This window comes from Alternaria arborescens, assembly GCF_004154835.1.
Source record: "Alternaria arborescens strain FERA 675 chromosome Unknown contig_4, whole genome shotgun sequence".
NCBI classification, from domain to species: Eukaryota; Fungi; Ascomycota; class Dothideomycetes; order Pleosporales; family Pleosporaceae; genus Alternaria; species Alternaria arborescens.
Window position 1 is genome coordinate 1,302,659 of NW_021167859.1, and position 24,915 is coordinate 1,327,573.

The following is a 24,915-nucleotide window of genomic DNA, read 5'->3' on the forward strand; positions in this document are numbered from 1 at the left end:
AGTGAGGCCCTCACCGTAGCCATCTGAACGTCTAGACTGTGATTTGCTTGAGACGAACGATTCTCGTTCTTTTCCTTGTTCTCTTTCCTTGCCGTCTGTTTCTCCTTGTCGATCGTTTCTCTTAATCGTTCACTATCTCAGTCTTGTCCTTCAGTCCATCGTTTTTCCATCTTGACTGCAAGCGCCGTCTTTCCTTCGTTCATCCACTCCTAATAAAGTGTCGTCTTGACGATGGCTATCTTCTCCACTATTCTGCTGCTGGCAGCTTATTCAACATCAATAATCGCCGGGCCGGTCCCCAAGCATCAACGGAGGCAATTGTAAGAAGCTCACTCGAATATTGCGAGAATAGTCACTGATTTCGTACAGCTTTACGAGTTATGCTAACACTACCTCTGCCGCATTTTCAACATCAACACAACAAATTGCGGAAGCAGAAACTGCTATTATAGTGGAGCCAATCCAACAAACCATTTTGACTTCGATAGCACCAGCTATCACTTTCGTCCTCCCCGACGGGAAACCACTTGTAACACAAGATCCACAGACAGTCTTCTCTACCTCGTATATCACGCCATCAGCTTTGCCAAGTACCGAGGAGAGTTCAAGCGCAGTAGCCACTACTTCAGTCACACAAAGTCCGGAACCTACGCCAACAGAAAGCGTCAGTGTGCCAATCTCGTCCGCCATCAAAACTGGAATTCTGTCGAGTTCAGTAGGGGCGGTTGATAACAAGACAGCTAGCGAGACAAGTCGGCAGATTCCACTGTTCACTTACTCGCCCATAGAGGAGCAGACGTCTACTTCGCTTGCTACTCCTACTGCATCGGCGACAAGCGCGATCCCAGCTTCGACCACTGGAGGCTTGCCTGGCTTCACCCATCCCGCGGCAGTATCTTCAAGTTTGCCGGTTGCCAATATTACTGCTAGTTCGGTGATTACAAGTGCTCCTTCCGTGATCGAGTCGGTTGTACAGGCGTCATCCTCCACACCTCTGGTCAATTCAACTTCTCTGGCACTCCCACTTCCCATATCGTCCGGCTCGCCAACAGCTGCTGTACCTTCCGAGACTGCATCGGATGCCGTAGATGTAACATCGCGCATCGTCGTCACACAATACACCACAATTTATGCAACATCTCAGCCACCCCAAACACCTGCACAGGAGTCAGCTATGCCATCCGAAGCGCAAGAGTCCGTTTCTGTAGCTTCTTCTTCATCATCATCAGAAGTGGCTGGTGCACCTACACCGTCTCCATCGAATGCTCCAGCTGAAGTATCTCCGTCAGCATCTCTTCAAGTACCGCCTGTAGTGATTGTAACATCATACACCACGGTCATGCCAACGCCAACACCGCAACCTAGCCAGGCACCTGAGACGCCTGTCTCTTCCGCGATGCCAGAGCCAGTTCTTTCCAGTTCGATGGCCCCATCATCTTCAATCGCAAGTTCCTCTTCGGAGGTAGCGGAGCCAACGCCCACGGCGCCCGCGCCATCGTCTTCGATGTCCAAAATTCCTGCGCCTTCACCTACACCACCCGCGATGGCATCCTCCATCACACCGACCACTTCAAGTGCCCCTGAAAGTTCTGCGCAACCAACCACATCTTCTTCACCCGTGGTATCACTTCCAGAGGCTTCCTCGCAGCCCTCTCTCTCATCCTCTATTGCGCCACCTCCAGAGGTAACTGCATCGACATCCGACGCCGTGCCAACACCGCCAGCACCTACAGATATGCCATCTTCTGCGTCGCCAGAGCCAGAGCCAGAGCCCTCATCGACAACATCGGAAGGCCCATTAATCATCACACCGATACCACCAAGTCAGGTATTTACCGTGACTGTTACTGCGACGGCAACGGAAAAAGAGACAGTCAAGGAGACGACCACTGTAACCGTGACGGCTTGAGCGGCCAGTCAAGGGAGTGATGTTTAGCATGTTTTCCTGTATTTTGTTAAAATGATTGATTGCGCTGGTTTGCAAGGAAAAGAATGTAGCTTTAATTTGATACCCAAGATTCGATAATGTCATCTGATTTGTATAGCAACTACGCCCAGATCCGCAAAGCTGTGCTCATGACTCCCTAGTGGGATATGCGTTCCTACGAACCTTGAAACCAATTTCGGTATCCGTTCGAAGAGACGAATATACGCTCAATACCCACTTTGCTCCTTCCTCCCATCCCCTCCAGCTCCACCGTCATCTCCATCATCCCTGCTTGCTTTCGCTTCACCAGCAGCCTCCTGAATACCCTGCGCGTCACCTCTCAGCTTCTCAAAATACGCTTTGACATCTTCTGCACCAACAGCTTGACCCGACTCAGCAAAAGGTTTCAAGAACGCCGAAACCTTGTCTTTTAAGTGCGCATATGCCATTGCACCCTGAATAGCACGTACACGGTCCATGTTGTTGAATGCTGCTTCGCCACGATCAAGAATACTGCCTGTGCCAACTGACTGTCCACCTTCCTCGCCCTCTTCAGATACGGGGGGCTCGTAGGTGTCTTCTTCTTCTAGGAGTTGAGGATGAGCTTTAAGTTGGGGATAGCAGGCATCACAGTGGCATAGATAGTCGCGGAAGTCAGGCTTGAGGAAGAGAGAGAAGGGTGTTGTGAGAGCAGCTTCGGGCAAAGAAGGGAGTGAAGCGTGCTTTGGCATTTCCGGCTTCTTTGGTGTTATAGGAAGTGTCTTGGTATCCTCGGGGATGCTGGAAAGCGTGCCGCTTGGGTCTTCAGACTTTTGGCGCTTAGCCGGAGCGGGTGCTGAGAGATGCTTTGCTGTCTGTTCCTCTTCGTCTTCGTCGGAAGCTTTGCGTTTCTTAGAATCGCCGTTCATGTGCTCTGAAGTTGATACTGTGGACTTTTGTGCATGAGAAAGCGCGATAGTCTTGTCGTGGAAGACTGGTGGTAGGAATCCAGTTGAACCAGCGTACTGCTTGATCCAAGGGTTTGTCGCAACACACTTGTAGCAGATGAAGTGATCGAAGTCGTCCTCCTCAGGAAAACCTGGAGGTAGTGGTGGGTCATCGTCCTCTTGAGCACCAGCATCTCCTGCAATGTCGTTTCCGTCAACTCCACCACCACTTGCCACTGCAGCCGCAATATCCGTTGAATTCGGAGGCGCTTTTACATCTGTGTGTTCATTGTTCTTATTTCCATCTGTCGCAGGTTTGTCGGTCTCCATGGCATCTTTCGTACCAGCCGTGTCGTCAATGTTCGGCTTCTCTATCATCTTGCTATACTCAGCCCGAGTGAAGCCTACCAGGCACTCAGGGTGCCACCAGTCTTCGCCACAGCCGCCCTCTTCGCAAGTTCCAAGCCCAAGGCACTGGAACATTGTGCCTTTCTCTTGATTGGGGTCATAGTCCTCGCCGCAGCCACAGAACTTATTCCTGAAGTTCTGGTTGTACTTGTTCGTCTTTGCTGGCTCCTCACCCGTCACGTCGCCTTTCCGTCCAGTCTCCGCGTTCAGCCGGAGCGTGCAAGGCGTCATGTCCGGTATCCTAGTAGTTCCGCAATCGCATATGAAGTCCCGCTTGTTGAACAGCTCAACAAGAGTATGTTCGCCATGGCACGAGATCGAACACGAGTAGCAGACGCCTGCTGGGGTGTACTGCTGAGCGGACGATGCTGGTGCCGGGTTACACGTAAGGCATGCGTAGAGGCTCTGGCGGAGAGGGCCGAGATCGCGTGTGCAGGTGTCGAATTGCTACATCTTGTAAGTCAACGCGCAATCGAGGCGGCATATGTACTGACGTATGGAAGAGCCTCGCGTGCTTCTGCTTCGAGGCTGAGTTGTTCTTTGATAAAACTGGTGGTATACTGTTAGTTGTCACGTACAGAGCAGAGCTACGGGAGACACGTACTCGGCTGCTGTTTGCGAGCTTTCTGATGCTTGCGATATGCTGCTCGTGCGTGGCTTCGAGGACATGGCTGTGGACTGTGACTCGGCCATGTTTGCGATGCAACGAGTGATAAACCTATCCGGAAGGAAGTGTTATTTGGAGTCGAGGAACAACCAACGAATTGTCAAAACACAAGATCCTGCGCCAAATTAAATCGGTTGTAGTGGTTGCAGGTCGTAAACTCTGGTGAGCGGTGATGAAGGCGCTGGATGCGCGTGGCCGCTGATTGGCCACCGCGAAACCACTTTACGCGTGGAAAAGGAAAGCGCGACGCGGGCGTGTTGCTGGCCCTTACAACCCCTTCTCTCCCACCCTCAACCCCGCTCTGCAACTCCATATCACCTTGATCTGTCTCGGTGGTATATGAAAAGAACCGTGCTTTAAGCGACTATGAGGTAAGTGTCTCAGATTTCCACGATACTCGTAGGCCAAGCAACGACTCGAGCCCCTCTTTACCATCAACAACAAGACACTAACAAACATCAGTTCACCACCACTTCGCTCCAATATGTCGTCCGCAAACCGTGGGCTAGGCCCCAGCAGCAGAAACAATAAACGCGCACGAGATGACGAAGATCTGCCTTCTTCAGCGGCGCATCCGCCATCCAGCCGTGAGTGCGACGAAATATGCGACACAACAATGGCTAAACAAGCACAGCAATGGCCTCGTCTCCCCCCATGCTCCCCCAAGATGACGATGCAGACATGCTCGACGATGACGACATCATTCGCGATGTAGACGACCTCGACGAAGATGCAGAAGAGGCAGAAGGAATTGATCTGTTCGCAGACGATTTCGAAAACGACTACGCAGCCCGAGAAAACGATGCCTACGAAGGCCAGGGTATTGACGATGAGGGCGATTACGAAGAGCTTAGTCTTGCTCAGAGGCGGGAGCTTGATGCACGACTCAACGCTCGTGATAGAGAGGCAAGACGCCGCATGCCCGCTGCTTTCCTACCAGACGAAGACGAGCAGGATGGCCTGGCAGGTTTGATGGGAACGGGGCGCCGCCGCGTTCGGAGAAACCGCTACGACGAAGAAGACGATATGGACATGACTGACGATATCATGAACGAGGAGTTGACGCTTGAGGCGCTTACCGATGTAAAAGCCAACACATTGACGGATTGGGTGGCCCAACCTCAAGTCGCCAGGACCATTGCGCGCGAGTTCAAGTCTTTCCTCACAGAATACACCGACGAGCAGGGTCATTCAGTATACGGAGCCCGCATTCGGACATTGGGTGAGGTCAACGCAGAGTCTCTAGAGGTGTCATTCGACCACCTTGCCGAACAGAAGGCGACACTGGCATATTGGCTAGCCAATACCCCGACGGAGATGTTGAAGATCTTCGATCAGGTAGCTATGGAAGTTGCCCTCCTCCACTACCCGGATTACGAGCGCATCCATTCCGAGATTCACGTTCGCATCACGGACGTGCCTGTTCAGTATACTCTGCGCCAGCTCCGTCAATCACATCTTAACAGTCTGGTTCGTGTCAGTGGAGTTGTCACCCGCCGAAGCGGAGTTTTCCCTCAATTGAAGTACGTCAAGTTTGACTGTACCAAATGTGGCGTTACTCTGGGTCCCTTCCACCAGGATTCCAACGTTGAGGTGAAAATCTCCTTCTGCCAGAACTGCCAGTCACGTGGTCCATTTACGGTCAACTCCGAGCGTACGGTCTACCGAAACTACCAGAAACTTACCCTGCAAGAGTCTCCAGGGACTGTGCCAGCGGGACGTTTGCCTCGTCACCGCGAAGTCATCCTTCTCTGGGATCTGATAGACTCTGCAAAGCCCGGTGAGGAAATCGAAGTCACCGGTATCTACCGTAACAACTACGATGCTGCCCTGAACAACAAGAATGGTTTCCCCGTCTTTGCGACGATTCTTGAGGCAAACTACGTAGTCAAATCGCATGACCAACTGGCTGGTTTCCGGTTGACCGAAGATGATGAGAAGGAGATTCGACGATTGTCCAAGGATCCTCGTATCGTGGACAAGGTTATCAACTCGATCGCTCCGAGTATCTACGGACATACTGACATCAAGACTGCCGTGGCACTCTCCCTCTTCGGAGGTGTCAGCAAAGAAGCTCCTGGTCGCCACTCCATTCGTGGCGACATCAACGTTCTGCTGCTTGGAGATCCTGGTACCGCCAAGTCTCAGATTCTCAAATATGTCGAGAAAACTGCCCATCGTGCTGTCTTCGCAACAGGTCAGGGTGCTTCCGCCGTTGGTCTTACCGCTTCCGTCCGTCGGGATCCTATGACAAGCGAGTGGACTCTCGAGGGTGGTGCGCTTGTACTTGCTGATAAAGGTACTTGTCTTATCGACGAGTTTGACAAGATGAACGACCAGGACCGAACATCCATCCACGAGGCCATGGAGCAACAGACTATCTCCATTTCGAAAGCTGGTATTGTCACAACCCTTCAAGCTCGCTGCTCGATTGTAGCAGCTGCCAACCCTATTGGTGGTCGATACAACTCTACGATTCCTTTCTCGCAAAATGTCGAGCTTACCGAACCTATTCTCTCTCGATTCGACATTCTATGTGTTGTACGCGATACTGTTGACCCAGCGGAGGATGAACGACTAGCCAAGTTCGTTGTGAACTCTCACGGCCGTGCTCATCCTCTTGTTAACTCAGCATACGGGTACTCTGACAAGTCGAAAGCGACGCAGAACGGCGACGACCAAATGGAAGTTGATGGTGACGCTCCGATAAAAGAGGGTGAAATCCCTCAAGATCTTCTGAGGAAGTACATTCTCTACGCGAGGGAGAAGTGCAGGCCCAAGCTCTACCAGATTGAACAAGACAAGATTGCACGTCTATTCGCAGACATGCGCCGAGAGTCTATGGCAACTGGAGCCTACCCTATCACCGTAAGTACACAACTCATTTTAACAAAGCACCTACTCACAACTACAGGTCCGTCATCTCGAAGCTATCCTACGTATTGCAGAGTCCTTCTGCAAGATGCGTCTCTCCGACTACGTTGCGTCGGTGGATATTGACCGTGCCATTGCTGTTGCTGTCGACTCTTTCGTTGGGTCGCAAAAGGTCAGCGCAAAGAAGGCATTGGCAAGGGCTTTCGCAAAGTACACTTTGAACAGACCTGGCGCTGTTGGGGCTCCGACCCGAGGAGGACGACAGGCGCAAAGAGCAGCGGCATAAACGGGGCTTCCTGTTGTCAGAGTTTCCTTATGATGAAGCCTAGTAGATGTGTTGAAAGAAGGAGTTTGGTGGATGCGTCTTAATTGATGGCGTGTCAAAGTGCAATGATACCATGTTGGATAGCGTTGTATTTATGCTCGAATTTTTCTACGTAGTACTGTGAGCTAGGTGTTTGTATGGCCACTCTCAGCTAGAGAACATCTGAATCAAACATATGACTATCCTGCCTTCACTATGGTACATAATGCTCATATACACTGTTGCGGTGACCTGGGGAGAACACATCATGGCCACTTATTCCAACCCACTTAACAAGTAATTTTCCAGTCACCACATCAATAGTCAAGTCGATCCGTAACATCACAAGAAGATGCTGTGTCCATTGTTCGCCCACTGGAGTTGCGCTAATGGCTAGCGCGCCAAGATTTGCCCACACAATTTTCGCGCGACTGCCCCAATTCCTACGATCAACCAACAACGACCGGAGCTCAACAACCCTTAGGAATACCACATTCGACTTCCTACGAGCAACGATGGCCCCCAAGAAGAACAAGAGAACCGCCGACTCCATCAACTCGCGCCTTGCGCTTGTGATGAAGTCCGGTAAGGTCACCCTCGGCTACAAGTCCACCCTCAAGAGCCTGCGAACTGGCAAGGCCAAGCTCGTCATCATCGCCGGAAACACCCCTCCCCTGAGGAAGTCTGAGCTCGAGTGTAAGGAACACTGTCATCTGTTCTGTACGAGCAATCGCTAATTCCAGACAGACTACGCCATGTTGTCCAAGACCTCCGTCCACCACTTCTCCGGTAACAACGTACGTACACCCCCGTCCACTCTCATTGCCTAACGACAAGATACCTTGTACGCTATGGAGCTCGTTATTCCACGGTTTCAGGATGTATCAGAATGTACACAGAACGTGACGACGACGAGCTCTTTGGTGCTGGGTATACTTCGAGGGCTGGCTCTGAGAAGAGGTCTGAACATGGCTTCGGAGAGCTATCAGCTAATACCAGTTAGATTGAGTTGGGCACCGCTTGCGGTAAGCTCTTCCGCTGCTCCGTCATGTCCATCCTCGATGCCGGTATGTATCTTATCTTCTGGTCACATCAAACACAGCCCGCTGACAAATTGACAGGTGACTCCGACATCTTGAGCCAGAACACCGAGAACTAGAGTGCCATGGCAATGGAAAGGAAACAGTTAGACATGATACCTAGGGCGTAGCGCAAGCTCGACCCATGATGATATCCAATGAATGCCACAAGATTCATGAGCCATAATGACTGTCCAAATCTGCACTTTGTGACGTGACTCTTCCAAGACAGGTTCCCACTCCGCCTTGCTAGTGCTTACGGACCGAGCTCTTGAAGACCATTATGCATCGACTCATCTGTGAAGAAGCCATGGATGCATCAAGATGCAGTGCAAATCTGGCGAAGGGACTGTAGCAGGTCTCAAGTACGACGTGTGCATTTTGCACTCCCGAGTGCACAGCATGTTGAGTATTGGTCACACTCATCCATGGATTGCGATTGTGATTACGAAGAACATTTCTGGATTCCATGTTGCACGTACCTTGTTGAAACATGCGCCGTATCGGCTATAGAGATCGCTGTACGCGGCCCCAGAATTGCACATTCGCAGCTCGCTGCTCGGGCGGGCTGTGGCGTTGCTGTGCTTTGAAATCCGGCTGGGGGTGCTTGCCCACACAGGGTCCGTGCGTACGTCAATATTCCGCTTAGCAATCCATCACGACTTCCCTTTCGCCTTCGCCTCAGACACCTCCCACTAACACCAAGGTCATATATAGGGTAAGGTACGTACGGCCGCCGCATCGCTCACCGCCGGTAGACGTGTTACTGACAGCTGCACCAGTTTGCGCTCGCCCTCTCTTTCGACGACTCCGGACATCCGCTCATTGATTCACAGCAGGAAATACCGTCACAATGGCCCGCCGTCCCGCCCGTTGCTACCGCTACTGCAAGAACAAGCCCGTACGTCAGAATCCGACTGGGAAATGCGCGAGAGGAGGACAATAGACTGACTGGGCTGTAGTACCCCAAGAGCAGGTTCAACCGTGGTGTCCCCGATGCCAAGATCCGCATCTTCGACCTTGGTCGCAAGAAGGCCAACGTAGACGACTTCCCGCTCTGCATTCACTTGGTCTCCAACGAGTACGAGCAGCTGTCCTCCGAGGCGCTCGAGGCCGCCCGTATTTGCGCCAACAAGTACTTCGTCAAGAACGGTGGAAAGGAATCTTTCCATCTCCGTGTCCGCGTCCACCCCTACCACGTCGTCCGTATCAACAAGATGTTGTCTTGCGCTGGTGCCGATAGATTGCAAACCGGTATGCGTGGTGCTTTCGGCAAGCCCAACGGTCTTGTCGCTCGTGTCAACATCGGCCAGATTCTCATGTCCGTCCGGACTAGGGACTCTAACCGCGCTGTCGCTCTCGAGGCTCTCAGGCGTTGCCAGTACAAGGTATGTTTAATTCACGATTGCAGAATGACATGAGGCTAACTAGCTGGCAGTTCCCTGGTCGCCAAAAGATCATCGTCTCCAAGAACTGGGGTTTCACTCCTCTCAAGCGCCAGGAGTACATTGACCTCCGCCAGGAGGGCAAGGTCAAGATTGACGGTGCCTACGTCCAGTTCCTCCGCAACAAGGGTAACCTTGCCGACAACATCCGTCGCTTCCCTTCCGCTTTCGAGGCCTCTGCTTAGGTTCAGGATTGAGAGATGAGTTGTGTGCATGACGATCATGGGTCCAATGGGAATTCGGTTACGGCGTGATTTGCTTTCTTCATCAGTTGTGGATGAAGGCTGGAGGATGAATATCTGCGGCGTGTAACTGTAGAGAACAACCAGACACAGCCGGACAATGACAAATGATACAACAACCTCTCTGTTCAATATGCTCGTATTCATGAATCTTTTACAGGTAACCTAACACTGTCTTGACATAGGAGGAATTCTGTTTTTGATGTTTGATACATCCGGACATGGAAAACGTATCTTAAATCTGTAGGCCGTAATCTCCGCCTCGGGTTTGCACATTCATCAGAAAAGTAATAACAATGGACATGTACGTCACCTGCAAATGGAAGCAAGTCTTAACGGCGATCAGCAGTTGCCATCTATGATTGGTAGTGACGTCACTCTTGTAATTGAACAATTGCAATCGATTTCTACTTGTAATATGCGTATGACTTGTGGTATAAGTTTCCAGCCCAACAACGCCCGTTGCCAAACGCCATTCCATCCTCAATATGACGAGAGGCAAATGCAATACAAAAATAGAATCTAGACACCAACACCAGCACCTCGTCCCTCAGCTTGTGCACGAGAAAACTGCTGCAAGAGCTGTAGTACACCTCCACGGTTATTGCCTGGTTCCTCCTCTTCTTCCTCGTCATCCTGCGCAAGGCGACTTGTTCGCCAAGAGTCGCCCAGTGTGCTTTCCTCTTCAATACGTGTATTCGATGGTCCAGGTGCATCCGGAACTGCTTGGAGAGGTGTTCGATACCTGCCATGTGGCGCTTGGCGTGGCGAACCGCGCAGCACCGACGCAGAAGAGGGTTGGTGGTGAGGATCGAGGAGAACAGAATTCATGGGCTCATCCCTAGTACCTGTTCTATGTCTTGGTGTCCTCTGCTGGAGATTCTGGCGTCCAGTCGGACCTCTACTTGTCCCTCTTGCGCCCATCTCTATTGGCTGAGCGGTCTGTGACATGGAGCCGAAGTTATTCGGGAACTGTGGTGGAGGATTAAACTGGCCTCGTCCTTGAAGACGACCATTGTAGCCACGCCCAGAGTTCTGGTACGTGTCCAAGAAGCCGTAGTATGATGCCATCATCTTGTTGTCTTTAGCCATGAAATAGTCTTCTCGAAGATCCGGATCTTCTCTTGGGGCTGCAGTTCCGTTCGCGGGAATATTGTTGGCGTTGCGTGTGGTTTTTGTAGATGGAAACATGGAGTAGGAACATGTTACACCCAGGCCGTCGACTACAATCGAAAATTCACGGAAGAAGTCAACAATACGATCGCTACATTTGGGCAACCGGAAGATGAGGAGGAAAGGAGTAATGACCATGCTGAGTATCTCTTCGGCAAAGATGAGGATCTTGGGCTGGTACAGTTGAGCGAATTCGGCGCGAACCTCGTCCGTGTGTAACCTATCACGCCACGACTCTGGCTCGTAGCGCGTGTGGTAGATGACATGGTTGAGATAGTAGGATGGATCTGTGACCTGATCATCCTGAGGGCTGCTCCCACGTGCAACGCGGTAAATTGTACTAAGGATACCGATCCAGAAGATAGCAGTCTTTCCAGGTGTGATCTCAAAGTTGAGGAACAACTCTGAGTCAAGTAGTGTGAACACCACGAGGACAAACGCAAAGGCTCCCGCGATGAAAGCTACAAACGAGGAGACCTGTTCGGTCTTGTCTTTAGGGAATTGGGCGAGGTAGAGATTTGCGTACGGATAGGCCATATTACGGCGGCGGGCAAAATAATGAGGAAGCTCGTTGAATTCGCGGAACTTCCACTGAGCAAACGTGGTGAAATCGCGATTGCTGAGTTGGCCAGGGTCCTTGTGATACTCAGTGAAGTATTTGAACATGTATGATGCAAGCACGAATACTACAGCGGCAGGTGCGCATAGGATACTAATGATACCGGTCCAGAAGAAACGGGTTTTTAACCTCTTAACCAGCTCTCGGCGGTTGCGCTCCTTGAGAAAATCGGGGTTGAACTGGCCGTTTGGTCCACTAAAGACGAAGTCCATGATGGCGAGGTTGACGTGCCACCTAGTTGTTTCCGAGAAGATGTACCGATCACCAATAAAGGGAAGCGGAACAGTGACATCCAATATCTCTTTGTTGAATAAAGCGATCAGGTAATTGTCACGACGCATGAGACGACCCGCGATGTCAATAGCATCTAGTCGCTGCCTGCTTTTTGAATCGAGCAACTTGCGCGTCTGTGGGGATAGATTCGATGCAGTCGCCAAGTTCAAGTCCCGTAATGCCATGATGCGTGTCACCACCTGCTGCCACTGTATCGTTTGTATGTCGCGGTCGGGAATATCGAGAAGATAGTGATAAAAGTCGTGCATGGCTCGAAGTCGGGGTACGTCTGTGACTAGGGTGTAGAATGAGTAGAGCCAGTAGATGAGGAAGAGCCAGAGGGCGAATATCCAAAAACCATGGATTCTATATCATGTCAGTCTAGAACCGTGTTCACAGAATTGGATGACCCACCTCGCAGCGCACTTGGGCACCAAGACCTGGCTCATCTTGTTGCTCTCTGACAGCTTGGAGTAGTCAATACACCAGCCAAGGAACGTCATGAATCCGACTACAAAAGCAGTTTGCGCGAGCGTTAGAGCTCGTCTCAGAAGGATCGAGTATATTCCGCAGCCGACATAGTATTCGTAGACCTCGGTCATGTAGTTGTCCAAGTCCGTCTGATTGACCCACAGCCACATGGCCTTCTCCTTTCGGTCGGCTACAAAGTGACCGGGTCTACTGGTATGTCCCCACGGCCGTGAAGATGGGCCGCTCCTATCCTCATCGTGCAGCCGCTGCTGTGTTCGGGTGGCATTCCATTGTGCCCGTGTCTGCCGCGTGGCTGGGCCAGGCACTGGCATGGGGAGGCCTTGATTGCGCTGGGTCGAACTTGGCCCAGGCTCGTGTCCTCCTTCGAGAAGCAAAGACTGTGGTACGTCGTCGTCGTCATCTAGCGGTACGGTGCGAGCTGGAGCTGGCTGTCTCCAAGCTGGCATGCGACTCGCGGTATTGATGCCGGGCGGAGCGTTGCGTTTGGCCTCGGGAGAGACGGCGCGACTCTCAGCCGTCATCTGGCTTGAAGAGGCCTCCTCGAGCAGGTGTGCCAGGTCTTGCTCCTCGAAGCGAGCCTCAAAGTTCTCCTCGTCAATGTCCATCTCGTGGCGCTCCTCGGTCGAGGTGGAGTCGCGGCGGGCGTGGGCGTGGGCGGTGAGGGGTTCGCGTTCGTATGTTTCGTCTGAAGCAGAAGGAAGTAGCCTAGACAGGAGGTTGGAGGCCATCATGGCTGATGTATAGTGATGCGCTCAGGCAGCGGCGGGGCGCGTGGCCGTGCTGTGCTGTGCTGCGCTGGGTCAAGCGTGTTTGGAGGATGGCAGAGTGGTCAGAGGACCGAAGACGTGATCCCCAAGAGTCAAGACGAGCCTCCATGAGCACTGACGTAAACCTAGTCAGTGATCATTTCAGCGTGATAGCGATTAGGAAGAGAGATGGTTGCGGCTATCCTAGGGCACATGGCAGTCACGCAGGTGACGCGACCGATATCGATAAGGCTCGGCTGCACTTGCCCCTTGTCAGCCCGATATGCCACCTTTCTGGGCCCAAAGTCACAACACCCATCCAGTCATGTCCGTGAGCTATTTCCAGGACCGGGCAACTCCCGCTTCTCAGAATGGCACCTCTCCGTCTTCTCCCTCTGTAGCCCCCGCGTCGCGAGGTACAAATGCCCTCTCGAGCAGGATCACCAGTGTGCTCTCTGCATCATACGCAGATCTAGAGATCCGCGATGCCTTGGAAACTCTGGATGCACGTCGAGTGCAGAACACTGCCGAGACACGACGTCAGTTGCGTCTAGATGTGCAGAAGGAGGTCATCGAGTGCAATGGCGAGATCATCAAGGACTTTGGTCAGGTTGCCGAAGTATGTTGCAACACGAACTGCTGAAAACATCAACTAAGCTCCACTAGCAACTCAAACGTATCGGAAGTGCTATCAGTAGCTTGAACACTTATTGCGCTGATATGCGCGGTCACATTGAGGCTGCCAACAGAGAGACTGGACCTGTCTTGGAAGAAGCCACAAGCCTCATCACTCAAAGGAAGCAGGTCGAATCTAAGCAGCAGATCTTGAACGCCTTTAGCACCCACTTCCTGATATCTGAAGAAGACGCCACTACTCTGACATCCACTGCTGAGCCTGTCAACGAAGACTTCTTCCAAGTCTTGACCCGCGTAAAGAAAATACATCACGATTGCCAAGTGCTGCTCGGAACCGAAGACCAACGATTGGGCTTGGAGGTGCTAGAACAGAGCTCCAAGCAACTCAACTCAGCCTTCCAGAAGCTATATCGGTGGATCCAACGCGAGTTCAAGACACTGGATCTAGAAAACCCGCAGATTAGTGCTTCTGTGCGCCGGTCTTTGCGCGTGCTAGCCGAACGTCCCACACTATTCCAAAGTTGTCTTGACTCCTTCGCCGAGGCACGAGAAGCCATTCTGTCCGACTCGTTCCATGCTGCGTTGACTGGATCGACTTCAGAAGAGCATATAGCCACCAAACCAATCGAATTCCATGCTCACGACCCACTGCGCTACGTCGGAGACATGCTTGCATGGGCTCACTCAACGACTGTATCGGAGAGGGAGGCACTCGAGAACCTCTTCATCTCAGATGGCGATGAAATCAAGCGTTCCATTCAAGCAGGTCTTGAAAGCGAACCTTGGCTGAGAGGTGAAGAAGATGCAGAAGTCTTTGACGGACGAAAAGCTTTGAACCAGCTCGTCAGCCGCGATCTCACAGGCGTGGCTCGTCTCCTAAGGCAGCGTACTGAGCAGGTAGTTCAAAGCCATGACGATGCTACCCTTGCTTACAAGATCGCAAACTTGATCGGCTTTTACAAAGGAACCTTTGCCAAGCTGCTTGGACCAGATTCCGATGTCTTGGATGTATTTGACGGATTGGAAGCTTCTGCAATGCGGCAATTCCGTGCCAACATGAGGGACTACGTGGCCAATGTGCAAAGCGATCTTGCTGTAGCACCGGCCGACTTGTCTGCTCCCGAGTTCCTAGAAGATGCGCTTCAAATGCTTCGAACTCTCGCAAAGAGCTACGATACATCAGTTGCCGCAACGGAGGATAACGGTCAAGGGTTCCAGACTGTACTTGCGGAATCGCTAGATCCTTTCTTGAATGGCTGCGAAAATTTGCAGAAAGAGATGAAAGAGCCGGACAGCGCCATTTTCGCCATTAATTGCCTCTATGCAGCAAAAGAGGTGCTCTCTGCATATGCCTTCGCTAGCGAGCGAGTCAGCGAGATTGACGATACGATTGACGAGAACGTTGCAAAGTTGACAGACTACCAACATCAATACCTGATTCATGAGTCTGGTCTTGTCACCCTTCTCAATGCTCTTGAGGAGATCGATGATTCGCCAGAAAGTCTCAAGACAATCCCTGAGTTGGAAGCTTTCAAGCCAGATGCACTTGTCGCAGCCAGTCAGCAGCTGGATGAGTTTTTGCCGTCAGCTATCATTGACGCATCGGAAAACATCAAGCGGCTGCGTAACAGGAAGATGATACAGAATATCACTGAAGAAGCGGCTAGCAAATTCTGCGAGGACTTTGAAATTGTGGAGGGCAAGATGATAGCGGCCGATGATCTGACATACGATGAAGACAAGGAAGACGAGGAGCAGGAGCCCGGGTTGAGAGACTTGTTTCCTCGTACCAGTGGTGAGATACGGGTGCTACTCAGCTAGACGTCTGCAGTGACAAGTATGTACAAGCTAGTAGACAATGATCATGATATTCCACCTCATTCATGCATCGTATTCATCATTTGCATCATTTGTGACGCGCAAGTCTGTACTCATGCTCTCTCGAATGTCTAACTCAGTGTGGCCACGCTTTACTGGGGTTTCTTCTTCTCCCACTCTTCTGGCGTATGGCACTTTGGCGTCCACGCATGTATCGCCGCAATTTCCTCTTTCAACGTCGAGTTGACTAGCCGATGCCGTGCTAGAGTGGTCTTCTTGGCAAACTGGGGAGACACGATGATGGCCTCATACATTTGCCCGCATCCGCCTATTCTTGTTCGTTAGTATGTGCTGAGGACACCAGTTGCCAAACCGTACTTGTCTAGTTCAACACCATGTTTACGACACAACCCTCCTGGCTTGTTTTTGAACATTGGAAACCAAAAACTAGTACATACCACTCAGATCTTCAATCTCAACGTAGGTTGCGCCCAAACCCTCCTTCAATTTCCTTTCCAGTCCCTCCATGGTCACGCCAGAAGTTGCCTGCACGTTCGTCGCTTCCTCGTCCGTCCTTGCACTCATATTTTTCGTAGTGTCTGGTTCGATGGCAAGATTATCAAGAGTTTTGTAAAGTTTGTGTCGCGGATCCATAGGGCGATGATGTGATATTGACTTGGTGTTCCTATCTTCGGATCTGATAAGATGCGGCTTCCGAACGGGGAAAGACCGGGATTTGGAGAGGGGAGGGGCTATGACGCATAGCTGCAGGGGTCACAGGCGCGTTAAGGCGGGATTGCTGCACGCGTAGTTTTGCTTTGCAATTGTTCATCTGGGAGCTGTATGTTTGCATCTACGGCACGACGATTCGCTATGAGTGCGACCACTACTTCAGCGCCCTTCTCCAAGGCGGTGGTGAGGGCTATGCAGAAGCTGTAAGTGACATTAGATAGAATGCATCGTTCCCTCTTCGATGCATAGCAATTGACCAGGACCCCTACGCGATTCAAATAACATCATGTACTGACTGATTCAAAGGTACCCCCGTGAACTTGCAGACAACTCCTGGGACAATACTGGGCTGCTGCTTGAGGCGCCATTCGATCCGTCGCGACGCCAGTCAAACACCGTCCTCCTTACTATCGACCTTACGAAAGCTGTCGCCGACGAAGCAATCGCCCTCAACTCTTCCATTGTCATCGCATACCATCCTATCATATTCAGAGGCTTAAAGTCCTTGACTCTCGCGGATACCCAACAGCAATCGCTACTACGCCTTGCTAGCCATGGCATCAGTGTGTACAGCCCGCACACTGCGCTTGACTCAGCTCCAGGAGGGCTTGGGGACTGGCTAGCGGATATTGTAACAGGCACGAAGACGGTTCGTGACGGTTCAGATGCAGACGGTCAATCCGAAGCTATAAGCAACACAAACGCAGATGATGATGACCCCTTTGTCGAAAAGAAGAAGCGCCCTACATTCACCCTGCAACATCATCCGAGCCAGCCAATGCTCAGCTTTGGCAAGCTACCTGCCCCCACCACGGTCCCACTCACAGCTCCTCACAAGCGCGAAGCCATCAAACCTCAATCGCCAGCACTAGCCTCACACCCTGGAGCAGGTATGGGTCGCGTCGTAAGGTTCGACCACCCACAACCGCTTCCTACGCTACTCGATCGCATAGGCAAGGGACTCAACAACCCCAAGGGCTTCCCAATTGCCATACCACAGGACAAGACGATCTCTGATATTGAGATACGTAGCGTAGGCATATGTGCAGGCTCAGGCTCAGGCCTATTGAACGGTCTCGATGTGGATTTGCTGTTCACAGGCGAGATGGATCATCACTCGGCGCTTGCGGCGATCGAGAAGGGCAGGGTCGTTATCAGCTTGTTTCACAGCAATTCTGAGCGTGGCTTCTTGGCAGAGGTGTTGATGGAGCAATTAGAAGAGGCAGTGCAAGAAGAATGGACAAAGGTCAGAGAAGAGGAGAAGGACAACGAGGAATTACAAGAGGCATTGGCGGACGATGACTTTGAGATTGGCGTCAGCGAGGTCGATCGAGATCCTTATGGCATAGTAGTACTGAAGAATGACGCAGAGGAGGCATAGCGACAGCAAATAGGACACAATACATGGGAAATCACGATGATGATATGGATGTGGAATTTGAGGTGGTGGGGGTCCGGACCTGGTTGCCCCACTTCATTCCACACACCTCACCATGCGACGACCGTGGCCCAATCTTCAGGGTAGTCAAGGGCCCATTGTTGCCGTCCTATATAAATGGTACTATTTCTTGAATCTCAACAAATCCTCTGTGGCGCAATTGGCTAGCGCGTCTGACTGTTACATCAGTGGCTATCAGGAGGTTGGAAGTTCGAGCCTTCCCGGAGGAGGATTGTTTTTTTGCTTATGTTGTGTCGTCAGCACGTAGACATATGATCCGTATTCAGTACGAAGCTACAATTTTTTTCCTCTTTAGAACTGCTGAATGCATTTGCTAAAAACATACATTGACATGCAGCATGATTGACACTTACTTTAGTATTGCATGAGGTCCGAGGTGACGAGTATTGCTTAGATGCCCTCAAGTAAATACGTACTCGCCTCGTATGTGTTGCATCTCCAACGAGTAAATGGTAAGAAGATCGCATATCATCCCTTACTAAATACTAAATATCTTGTCTACAGGCTTTGAAAGATAATCAACACCGTGCATCTACCCGGATGATGACGCACTGCTTCGACATTGTATCGTACAAGCCAAACTCGCTTACGGTCCTCAGACAAATCTCCTCCAATCTAGCTTTTACCACGACCATTCTTACTTGATCCAATTGTTTCACGCCAACCTCGGGATTTCCGCTCGGTGAGCGCAGCTCTGGCCCTAACGATGGCATAACCCTACTGAGAAACCCTCTCCTCGAATGCCTTTGTGCACTATCCGCTTCACTTCTTCCATGCCCTCTGGGACTCCTGAGAACCTGGCTCGCATTCAGGTTTTCGCTTAGCATACGCTCCAACTCTACAATCACGACTTGCGGTCTCCAAAACTCTGTCCGATTCATTTGGCCTTCTAACCGCACGACTTTCGGCTCGTCTTCTGATGAGAAACCAACTACTTCTACCGGTTTGGAGTCGGAAGTATCGAAGCTGTATTCAGACTTCTCTTCCACTGCGGGCAAAGGTATATCGGAGGGGAGCATGGCGATGGTTGTTTGGGCGATGCCGTAGGTAGCGCGTTCTTCGATTAGAGGAATGACGTGCCTTTCGATCACGGATTGAATGTGATGTGTGCGGGTTGTGCTTAACTGATCGAGGATGGTCTGACCTCGTGTGGACCCTGGTGAGCTGTACTCTGAGTACGGTGGAGGAGAGGCTTGTTTTTCGTTTCGAGACATTGTCGAGATTTGAGATTGAGAGATGAAGGTTATCTAGGTATCGCTATGTGTAGAGGTGTGGAAGTGTAGATGCTGTGACATCAGAATTTCTGCGGCGATTCGAGTTCCTTGGTCAGTTACTTGCTCTCTTTACCAAACTTCTGTTTTCCGCTCCAGTGGCGGTAGTCAGAAGAGTCATTCATCGATATCTACGGATCTCGGCAAACCTATACTCTGGTTAGCAGATTTCTAGAAGTCAGCCCTGCCTCAATCCCGTATACTGATGCCTTAACTAGTCCTAAAGGGTACCTGTATAGTCTCGTGACATTATAAGCCATGGGAATAAGGACACAGTGTTACGCTGCGCCGCCTATGGTAAGCGAATCACAAGCATGCATCTGCACGGTCGCGAGGCGTTCGGCCCGGGAAGCTTGGCGCAGTGAAGACAATGTCTTGGATGCGATAAGATAGAAGACAGTAACTTCAACCAGCAAGTTCGGGACGGAGGCTTGGGAACGCCCAGTTTGCACAGCGCGTTCCTGACTTCCAGCCTGAAGATCGCTTCACCGGTCCTTTTCTTTGAGCGATGCATTGCGCAGCAAATAGACGCACCTATTTCGCTCACCGTGCTGGAATTATGCCTCTCAAAAGTCAAACTGCCGCTTCAGGCCCAAGGCTGAGATGATCACATGTAGCAGGCTATGTGGCGCAAGGCAGAAAGCATTAACCTCTTTGGGATTAGTCATATAGTCTGTGCATATGTTTCCACCAACACCAGACGAAGATGGTCACCGAAAACGCCTTTACATGCCGGCTGCACGGATAAGCCAGCATGTGCAAACACTATCTCAAAGACTTCGAGATGTATAAAATAGTCAATATGGCCCCTGTTTTGCCTGATACACCTCAGTACACCTGTTCATCATCATCCCGAGCCTCAATTCTGGTACGGTACAACCTTGAGTCCTTTACGAGCACATTAGGTACCGTGGTTCTATCAGCACCGCGTAACTCACGCAAAGCCTTCATATATATTACTGAGTAGAGGTTCCTATCTTTCATAAGGGCTGCATCACTCCTCTTTACTACACCACCTGTTTCAACCTCCATCGACTATCCTCCGATATTGGACACCAACTCCATCAAGACTACCATCAGCATTATCTGAGTTTTTCAAAAATCAGCCGTCAGCATGTGGTACCATGTCGCAGAGCCGAATTCCTACCTCGTTATTACGGGTGTAGGAATCGAGAAAGTCTTAATTAAGAAGAAAGCTTTTGTATACCCCCTACAAAAGGTCTCGAAGATCTCGATTACACCCTTTGACTTCTCCATGGCCCTCCAGGCTATGACTATCGAGAAACTTAAATTTGCTCTACCAGCAGTCTTCACAATCGGCCCTGCAGATAGCCCTGAAGCTCTTGAGAAATACGCCGTATTGCTCACTGGAGAAAGCGATGGCAGTCCTACTCAAACAGCGGCTAAGGGTGTTGTCTCAGTTGCCGAGGGTCGCAATCATGTTCAAGAGATTGTCAAAGGTATTATTGAGGGTGAGACTCGAAGCATCGTCTCCACCATGACTATGGAAGAACTTTTCCGTGAGCGTAAGATCTTCAAGGACAAAGGTAAGCTCGAAATCTACAGATTACCTATACGGCAGACACTAATTGCGAGTAGTAATTCAGCAAGTGCAATCTGAGCTGGACCAATTTGGTCTTTGCATTTACAACGCCAACGTCAAGGAACTACAAGACACACCAGGTTCAGAGTACTTTGCTTTTCTTTCTCGCAAGGCGCACGAGGGCGCTCTCAACCAAGCTAAGGTCGATGTCGCCCATGCTCGTATGCAAGGTGAGGTCGGAGAGGCTGAAAAGCAAGGAAAGACAAAGCAAGAAGTCGCCAAGATCCACGCCCAGACTGCCGTCCTCGAAACCGAACGTAAAGCCGAGAAGGCCACAGCAGATGCAAAGTTCACCGACAAGGAGATTGAGATTGGCCGCGACCTCAATGTTGCTCGAATCAACGCTAAGCGTGAAGCTGAACGCCGTGATGCGGAGCTGCAGACGGAAGTCGAGAAGAAGAGGGCACTCATGGAGCTTGAACGTCTTCGAGCAACCAAGGTTGTGCAGGCTAAGATTGAGAAGGAAAGTTCTCAGCAGCAGGCTGACGCAGAACTGTACACCCAAGAGAAGGCAGCAGATGCAAGCAAGTATGGCCAGCAAGCCGAAGCTGAAGCTGCTGCTTTCCGTCGACTCCGTGATGCTGAGGCAAACTTCCAGGCGAAAGAGCGCGAAGCCGAGGCGAACTTCATCGTCTCCAAGCGTCAAGCTGAAGCAGAATATTTCGCCCAGGAGCGTGCAGCTCAAGCCCACCTCATCACCCAACAGCGCGAGGCCGAAGGTCTTTCCGCGATGGCCAAGGCCTACGGCGACATGGCAAATGTTCTCGGTGGTCCTCAAGGTCTCATGCAATACCTCATGCTCACCAACGGCACATACGAGAAGCTTGCGCAAGCCAATGGTAATGCTATCAAGGGACTTCAACCAAAGATCAATGTCTGGAACACTGGCAGCCAGGGTAGTGAGGGCATGGCGGATCCGTCGGCACCTATTCGCAACCTATTCCAGAGCCTGCCACCTCTTCTCAGCACTATTCATGATCAGACTGGTATGGCGCCACCTACCTGGTTAGCGCAAATGCCTCAGCAGAACGGTGATTTGAGCAAGATGCATCTGAGGAACGGTAGTGATATATCCTCATAGAGAGGTGGCATGACCGGCGTTGTTGATGAACGGAGACAGATTGCACAAACGAGAGGTGGGCTGTGGATGTCAGTGTGTCTTTTTCTACGTCATTAGTTGCTATACCCCGGCTTGGCCACGGCTAGGAGTTCGGGATACGTTGTTGTACTATTTGCTTTTTCTTAGACCAAGATCCGTTGCTTTTACCATAATATAGACTTATCATAATGTACAATGCTATAAAAACATACTACTATACTTGGATGCGAACAGTCCCAGTGATGCAAAAGAGAGACCCAGCTTGATGACAGATACATCTCGAATATCTAATGCGTTGTGTAGTCTTTTATTATATAAAGCCACATTGCACGACAGTCGTTAAGAAATTAGTCTACCGAGGTACGATCTGGAGGCAATAAATTGTAAAATGGAAGTGAAGAATACGCATCCTCTACAGGAGCATAATCGAAACATCAGAACCTCTCACTTTAGCACGATGCGTATATTGAGGGGCAGCTTCCCACGCCAGCTCCAGATTCTTTCGGACATCTCGAATCTACCACACCCCCGCATGCTATATGGATTGACTGTTCAGCACGACTCACCGCCTAAAGTCCTCAAGCACTGGCCTGAGCTAGTACAAATTCCACGGGAGAAGTGTGCTCGCTACTAAAAGCTAGAGTACTCGACTACACACATATAGGACATCCCTTGTCCTGTGCGGTTAGATTTTTGCGACGAGCATATTGGTGGTATCGAACGGTGTGACAACGTCCCGAGGAGCCGGCATCGCATGCAACACGATGGCTTGCCAAATCCAGATCTCAGTACTCATCAACAGTCGCTTTCTTTTGCACACCGTATGAGAATAAGAGTATCTACTCGGATCCTGGTGGTGCACTCGAAGGTACTGCGTGATACATCGAATGTAGGTTGTGAGTCCAGTACGTTTGGTCATCCAACATGGAAACCTCGGGCAGAGTTTCGCGTGCGTTAAGAGACAGCAGCCAGGCCTAGGTGCTTCCGAGATACGATATCCTAAGCAACAAACAATTAGTTCACCAGTCGACATGCTTGTAAGATGGAAGTTGCCATGTCGATAGAGGATCCGAAGGCTGCGCCGAATGACCTCGGATAAACGCGAACGCGTGGAGCGACGGAGAAAATATCCTGACCAAGCATAGGTAGATAACTACCCGCATAGAAGATCGTAAGACGGTGAGATCTAGTTCAGTCTCCAATATTGCAAAGGCGATCCGTCGCCTTAGGCTTGCCCCAGTTGCCGTGGTAATACTGAAGATGACGCCAGTGTTCAGCCCAATATCATCATCCGTCGAACCTTCCGCATGCAGCGTCTCCACACACACCCCGCCCCCTCAACGTGAAACCGGCCACGGCTGAAGTTTTTCAACGCGTGTCGTCAGTATCGTGTTATGGTGTCGTGAGAACACTAAAGCAAACAAGGGCCTCGAACGGAGATTATCAGGGTTGGGCTGTGTGATGAGGGGAATAAACATCAGCGACCGATGATCTCGAGCTCACTCAGCAAGCGAGGTCCGCTTCTCCATATACGCGTTTAGTAAAGCCTGCGTCTACTATACATGCTCACCGGCAGACGCATAAGCATCCGCACCCAATACCATTGCCAAAGGGCTTATCCCTAGTTGCCAAAAGCAACTCAGCCGCTGCACTAGATAGGTCACCAACGCACGCGATGGATCCTTCTCAGGGTGCCCCTCTCCATGCCAAACCATGACTTTACCGCATCCGGACCAACTATTACGCAGTCAACACGTCCTTTGACACGTCTCACGCGTTCGCGGTAGCACATGATCTACTTCCGACGCGTCGCACCAGCACAAGGGCACGGGCTGAGAAACTTGGCACGCGACGTGCGACACAATTCCATCACAACTCTCCACACAATAAGCCCAAGTGGGTACTACGGCTTATGCTCGCACTGTCTGACTGGCCGGACAGCTACGGCAGCGAGGAAAACGTTAGGCCTCGGCGTAATGCCTGGGCTAATTGTGCATGCGGCCGCGAAACTTCAACTTCGGGGTTGGTGTTGTGGGCTGGTTCCATCCGCTTGCTGCATGTTTTATTTTTTTCTGCCGGAAGATGGTTAGATGGTCTTCGCCAGTCAGGCTCATCTGTACACAGATAGAGATTCAGGACTTATTGGCTTCTTGTTCTATACCGTGTGTTGAAACAGCTGTTGCTTTTCATCAAAGAGAATGAATGCGGTGCAGCAGGGGGGTCCATCGCGTCGTGGCTTAGGGCTAATTGCCTACCATGGATCATGGGCAGAAGGCACAGACCAGACATGATGACGCCTGTGCTCACGTTACGGAACTACTTTACGGCACGGCGGTGCGGAGATCAGTGCACTGGGAGGGGCTTAGGTGGAACGCACAGTCTCTTCTTCACACTCTTCCAAGGTTTTCATTTGAATCATCCATTTCATTCATTACTAGTTCATCTGCTCGAAGCATCTGTATTCCTTCAGAAAGGACCAGCTGATCTGCCAAAGTGTTTAGGCTCTTCTCCGAACCGTCAACCCCGCTATATCACTCATCCAGCCGATCCATTCCTTCGGACCAAATCCATATCGAAGCAGATGTCACTGAAAGACAAGAGACTGGGTATTAGTCGTTCACGCTTCGAGACATTCGTTGAGATTCGTGAAGACTCCATACCCGATTGGCGCCGATATCCCACCCACGCTTCGTAACGTTCATCATGTCCGTCGTGATAGAAGAGAAAGACATGAACACTAGGAAATAAGAAACCGATCTGTATGGTCGGTTGATAAAGAGAGGAAGCTATAGCCGAGCAAGAATGCCTGGATACGCAAAAGAGATGGGGAAGCCGAGGCCGTAGGTTTGGTCGGACGTCGTCTGTTGTAGGGCCTTCCATGCCGAACCCAACGTCGCTCTCGGTCTCCCACACCCAAATTATTGAAGTTCATCGAAGACACATGTAGCCACATGATCATGTCCAAGAAGTAGAAGTCGAGAACATGAACCAAGAAGCAATCCAACGTGCAGAGATCTGCCGCTGAAGAAGGTCGAAGTTGGTATAGACAAGACAAAGGAAATGCTTTTAACAGAAAGCAGGTTTAGGCTGTGAGCCAAAAGGCAAGTGTATGCAATGACAAC

At 51.0% G+C, this 24,915-nt stretch overlaps 11 protein-coding genes across 11 annotated transcripts; 7 read left to right on the forward strand and 4 right to left on the reverse strand.

Moving 5' to 3' along the window:
- Nucleotides 1–231: 231 nt before the first annotated feature.
- AA0111_g2546 (hypothetical protein) lies at nt 232–1,909 on the forward strand (the record flags this gene model as incomplete). The annotated part of the gene is made up of 2 exons (XM_028648329.1): nt 232–320; nt 370–1,909. 2 exons carry the CDS (start codon nt 232–234, stop codon nt 1,907–1,909), a joined length of 1,629 nt encoding a protein of 542 aa, XP_028509923.1.
- Nucleotides 1,910–2,154: 245 nt separating this feature from the next.
- AA0111_g2547 (hypothetical protein) lies at nt 2,155–3,954 on the reverse strand (the record flags this gene model as incomplete). Its single annotated transcript, XM_028648330.1, has 3 exons — nt 2,155–3,708; nt 3,756–3,810; nt 3,866–3,954. 3 exons carry the CDS (start codon nt 3,952–3,954, stop codon nt 2,155–2,157), a joined length of 1,698 nt encoding a protein of 565 aa, XP_028509922.1.
- A 340-nt stretch (nt 3,955–4,294) lies between these two features.
- AA0111_g2548 (DNA replication licensing factor) lies at nt 4,295–7,088 on the forward strand (the record flags this gene model as incomplete). Its single annotated transcript, XM_028648331.1, has 4 exons — nt 4,295–4,299; nt 4,391–4,515; nt 4,563–6,796; nt 6,843–7,088. The coding sequence occupies 4 exons, from the start codon at nt 4,295–4,297 to the stop codon at nt 7,086–7,088; spliced, it is 2,610 nt and encodes an 869-aa protein (XP_028509915.1).
- Nucleotides 7,089–7,621: 533 nt separating this feature from the next.
- Nucleotides 7,622–8,265, forward strand: AA0111_g2549 (hypothetical protein; the record flags this gene model as incomplete). The annotated part of the gene is made up of 4 exons (XM_028648332.1): nt 7,622–7,802; nt 7,854–7,903; nt 8,110–8,173; nt 8,228–8,265. The coding sequence occupies 4 exons, from the start codon at nt 7,622–7,624 to the stop codon at nt 8,263–8,265; spliced, it is 333 nt and encodes a 110-aa protein (XP_028509914.1).
- A 773-nt stretch (nt 8,266–9,038) lies between these two features.
- On the forward strand, nt 9,039–9,815 carry AA0111_g2550 (60S ribosomal protein; the record flags this gene model as incomplete). Its single annotated transcript, XM_028648334.1, has 3 exons — nt 9,039–9,086; nt 9,148–9,573; nt 9,624–9,815. 3 exons carry the CDS (start codon nt 9,039–9,041, stop codon nt 9,813–9,815), a joined length of 666 nt encoding a protein of 221 aa, XP_028510223.1.
- A 579-nt stretch (nt 9,816–10,394) lies between these two features.
- AA0111_g2551 (Autophagy-related protein 9) lies at nt 10,395–13,160 on the reverse strand (the record flags this gene model as incomplete). The annotated part of the gene is made up of 2 exons (XM_028648335.1): nt 10,395–12,303; nt 12,352–13,160. The coding sequence occupies 2 exons, from the start codon at nt 13,158–13,160 to the stop codon at nt 10,395–10,397; spliced, it is 2,718 nt and encodes a 905-aa protein (XP_028510224.1).
- Nucleotides 13,161–13,500: 340 nt separating this feature from the next.
- On the forward strand, nt 13,501–15,632 carry AA0111_g2552 (Conserved oligomeric Golgi complex subunit 6; the record flags this gene model as incomplete). The annotated part of the gene is made up of 2 exons (XM_028648336.1): nt 13,501–13,794; nt 13,842–15,632. The coding sequence occupies 2 exons, from the start codon at nt 13,501–13,503 to the stop codon at nt 15,630–15,632; spliced, it is 2,085 nt and encodes a 694-aa protein (XP_028510221.1).
- Nucleotides 15,633–15,781: 149 nt separating this feature from the next.
- On the reverse strand, nt 15,782–16,214 carry AA0111_g2553 (hypothetical protein; the record flags this gene model as incomplete). The annotated part of the gene is made up of 2 exons (XM_028648337.1): nt 15,782–15,957; nt 16,088–16,214. 2 exons carry the CDS (start codon nt 16,212–16,214, stop codon nt 15,782–15,784), a joined length of 303 nt encoding a protein of 100 aa, XP_028510222.1.
- A 288-nt stretch (nt 16,215–16,502) lies between these two features.
- AA0111_g2554 (hypothetical protein) lies at nt 16,503–17,742 on the forward strand (the record flags this gene model as incomplete). Its single annotated transcript, XM_028648338.1, has 2 exons — nt 16,503–16,564; nt 16,668–17,742. The coding sequence occupies 2 exons, from the start codon at nt 16,503–16,505 to the stop codon at nt 17,740–17,742; spliced, it is 1,137 nt and encodes a 378-aa protein (XP_028510227.1).
- A 596-nt stretch (nt 17,743–18,338) lies between these two features.
- AA0111_g2555 (hypothetical protein) lies at nt 18,339–19,034 on the reverse strand (the record flags this gene model as incomplete). The annotated part of the gene is made up of 1 exon (XM_028648339.1): nt 18,339–19,034. One exon carries the CDS (start codon nt 19,032–19,034, stop codon nt 18,339–18,341), a length of 696 nt encoding a protein of 231 aa, XP_028510228.1.
- A 1,171-nt stretch (nt 19,035–20,205) lies between these two features.
- AA0111_g2556 (Flotillin-like protein 1) lies at nt 20,206–21,775 on the forward strand (the record flags this gene model as incomplete). The annotated part of the gene is made up of 2 exons (XM_028648340.1): nt 20,206–20,638; nt 20,691–21,775. 2 exons carry the CDS (start codon nt 20,206–20,208, stop codon nt 21,773–21,775), a joined length of 1,518 nt encoding a protein of 505 aa, XP_028510225.1.
- Between the last annotated feature and the right edge of the window lie 3,140 nt (nt 21,776–24,915).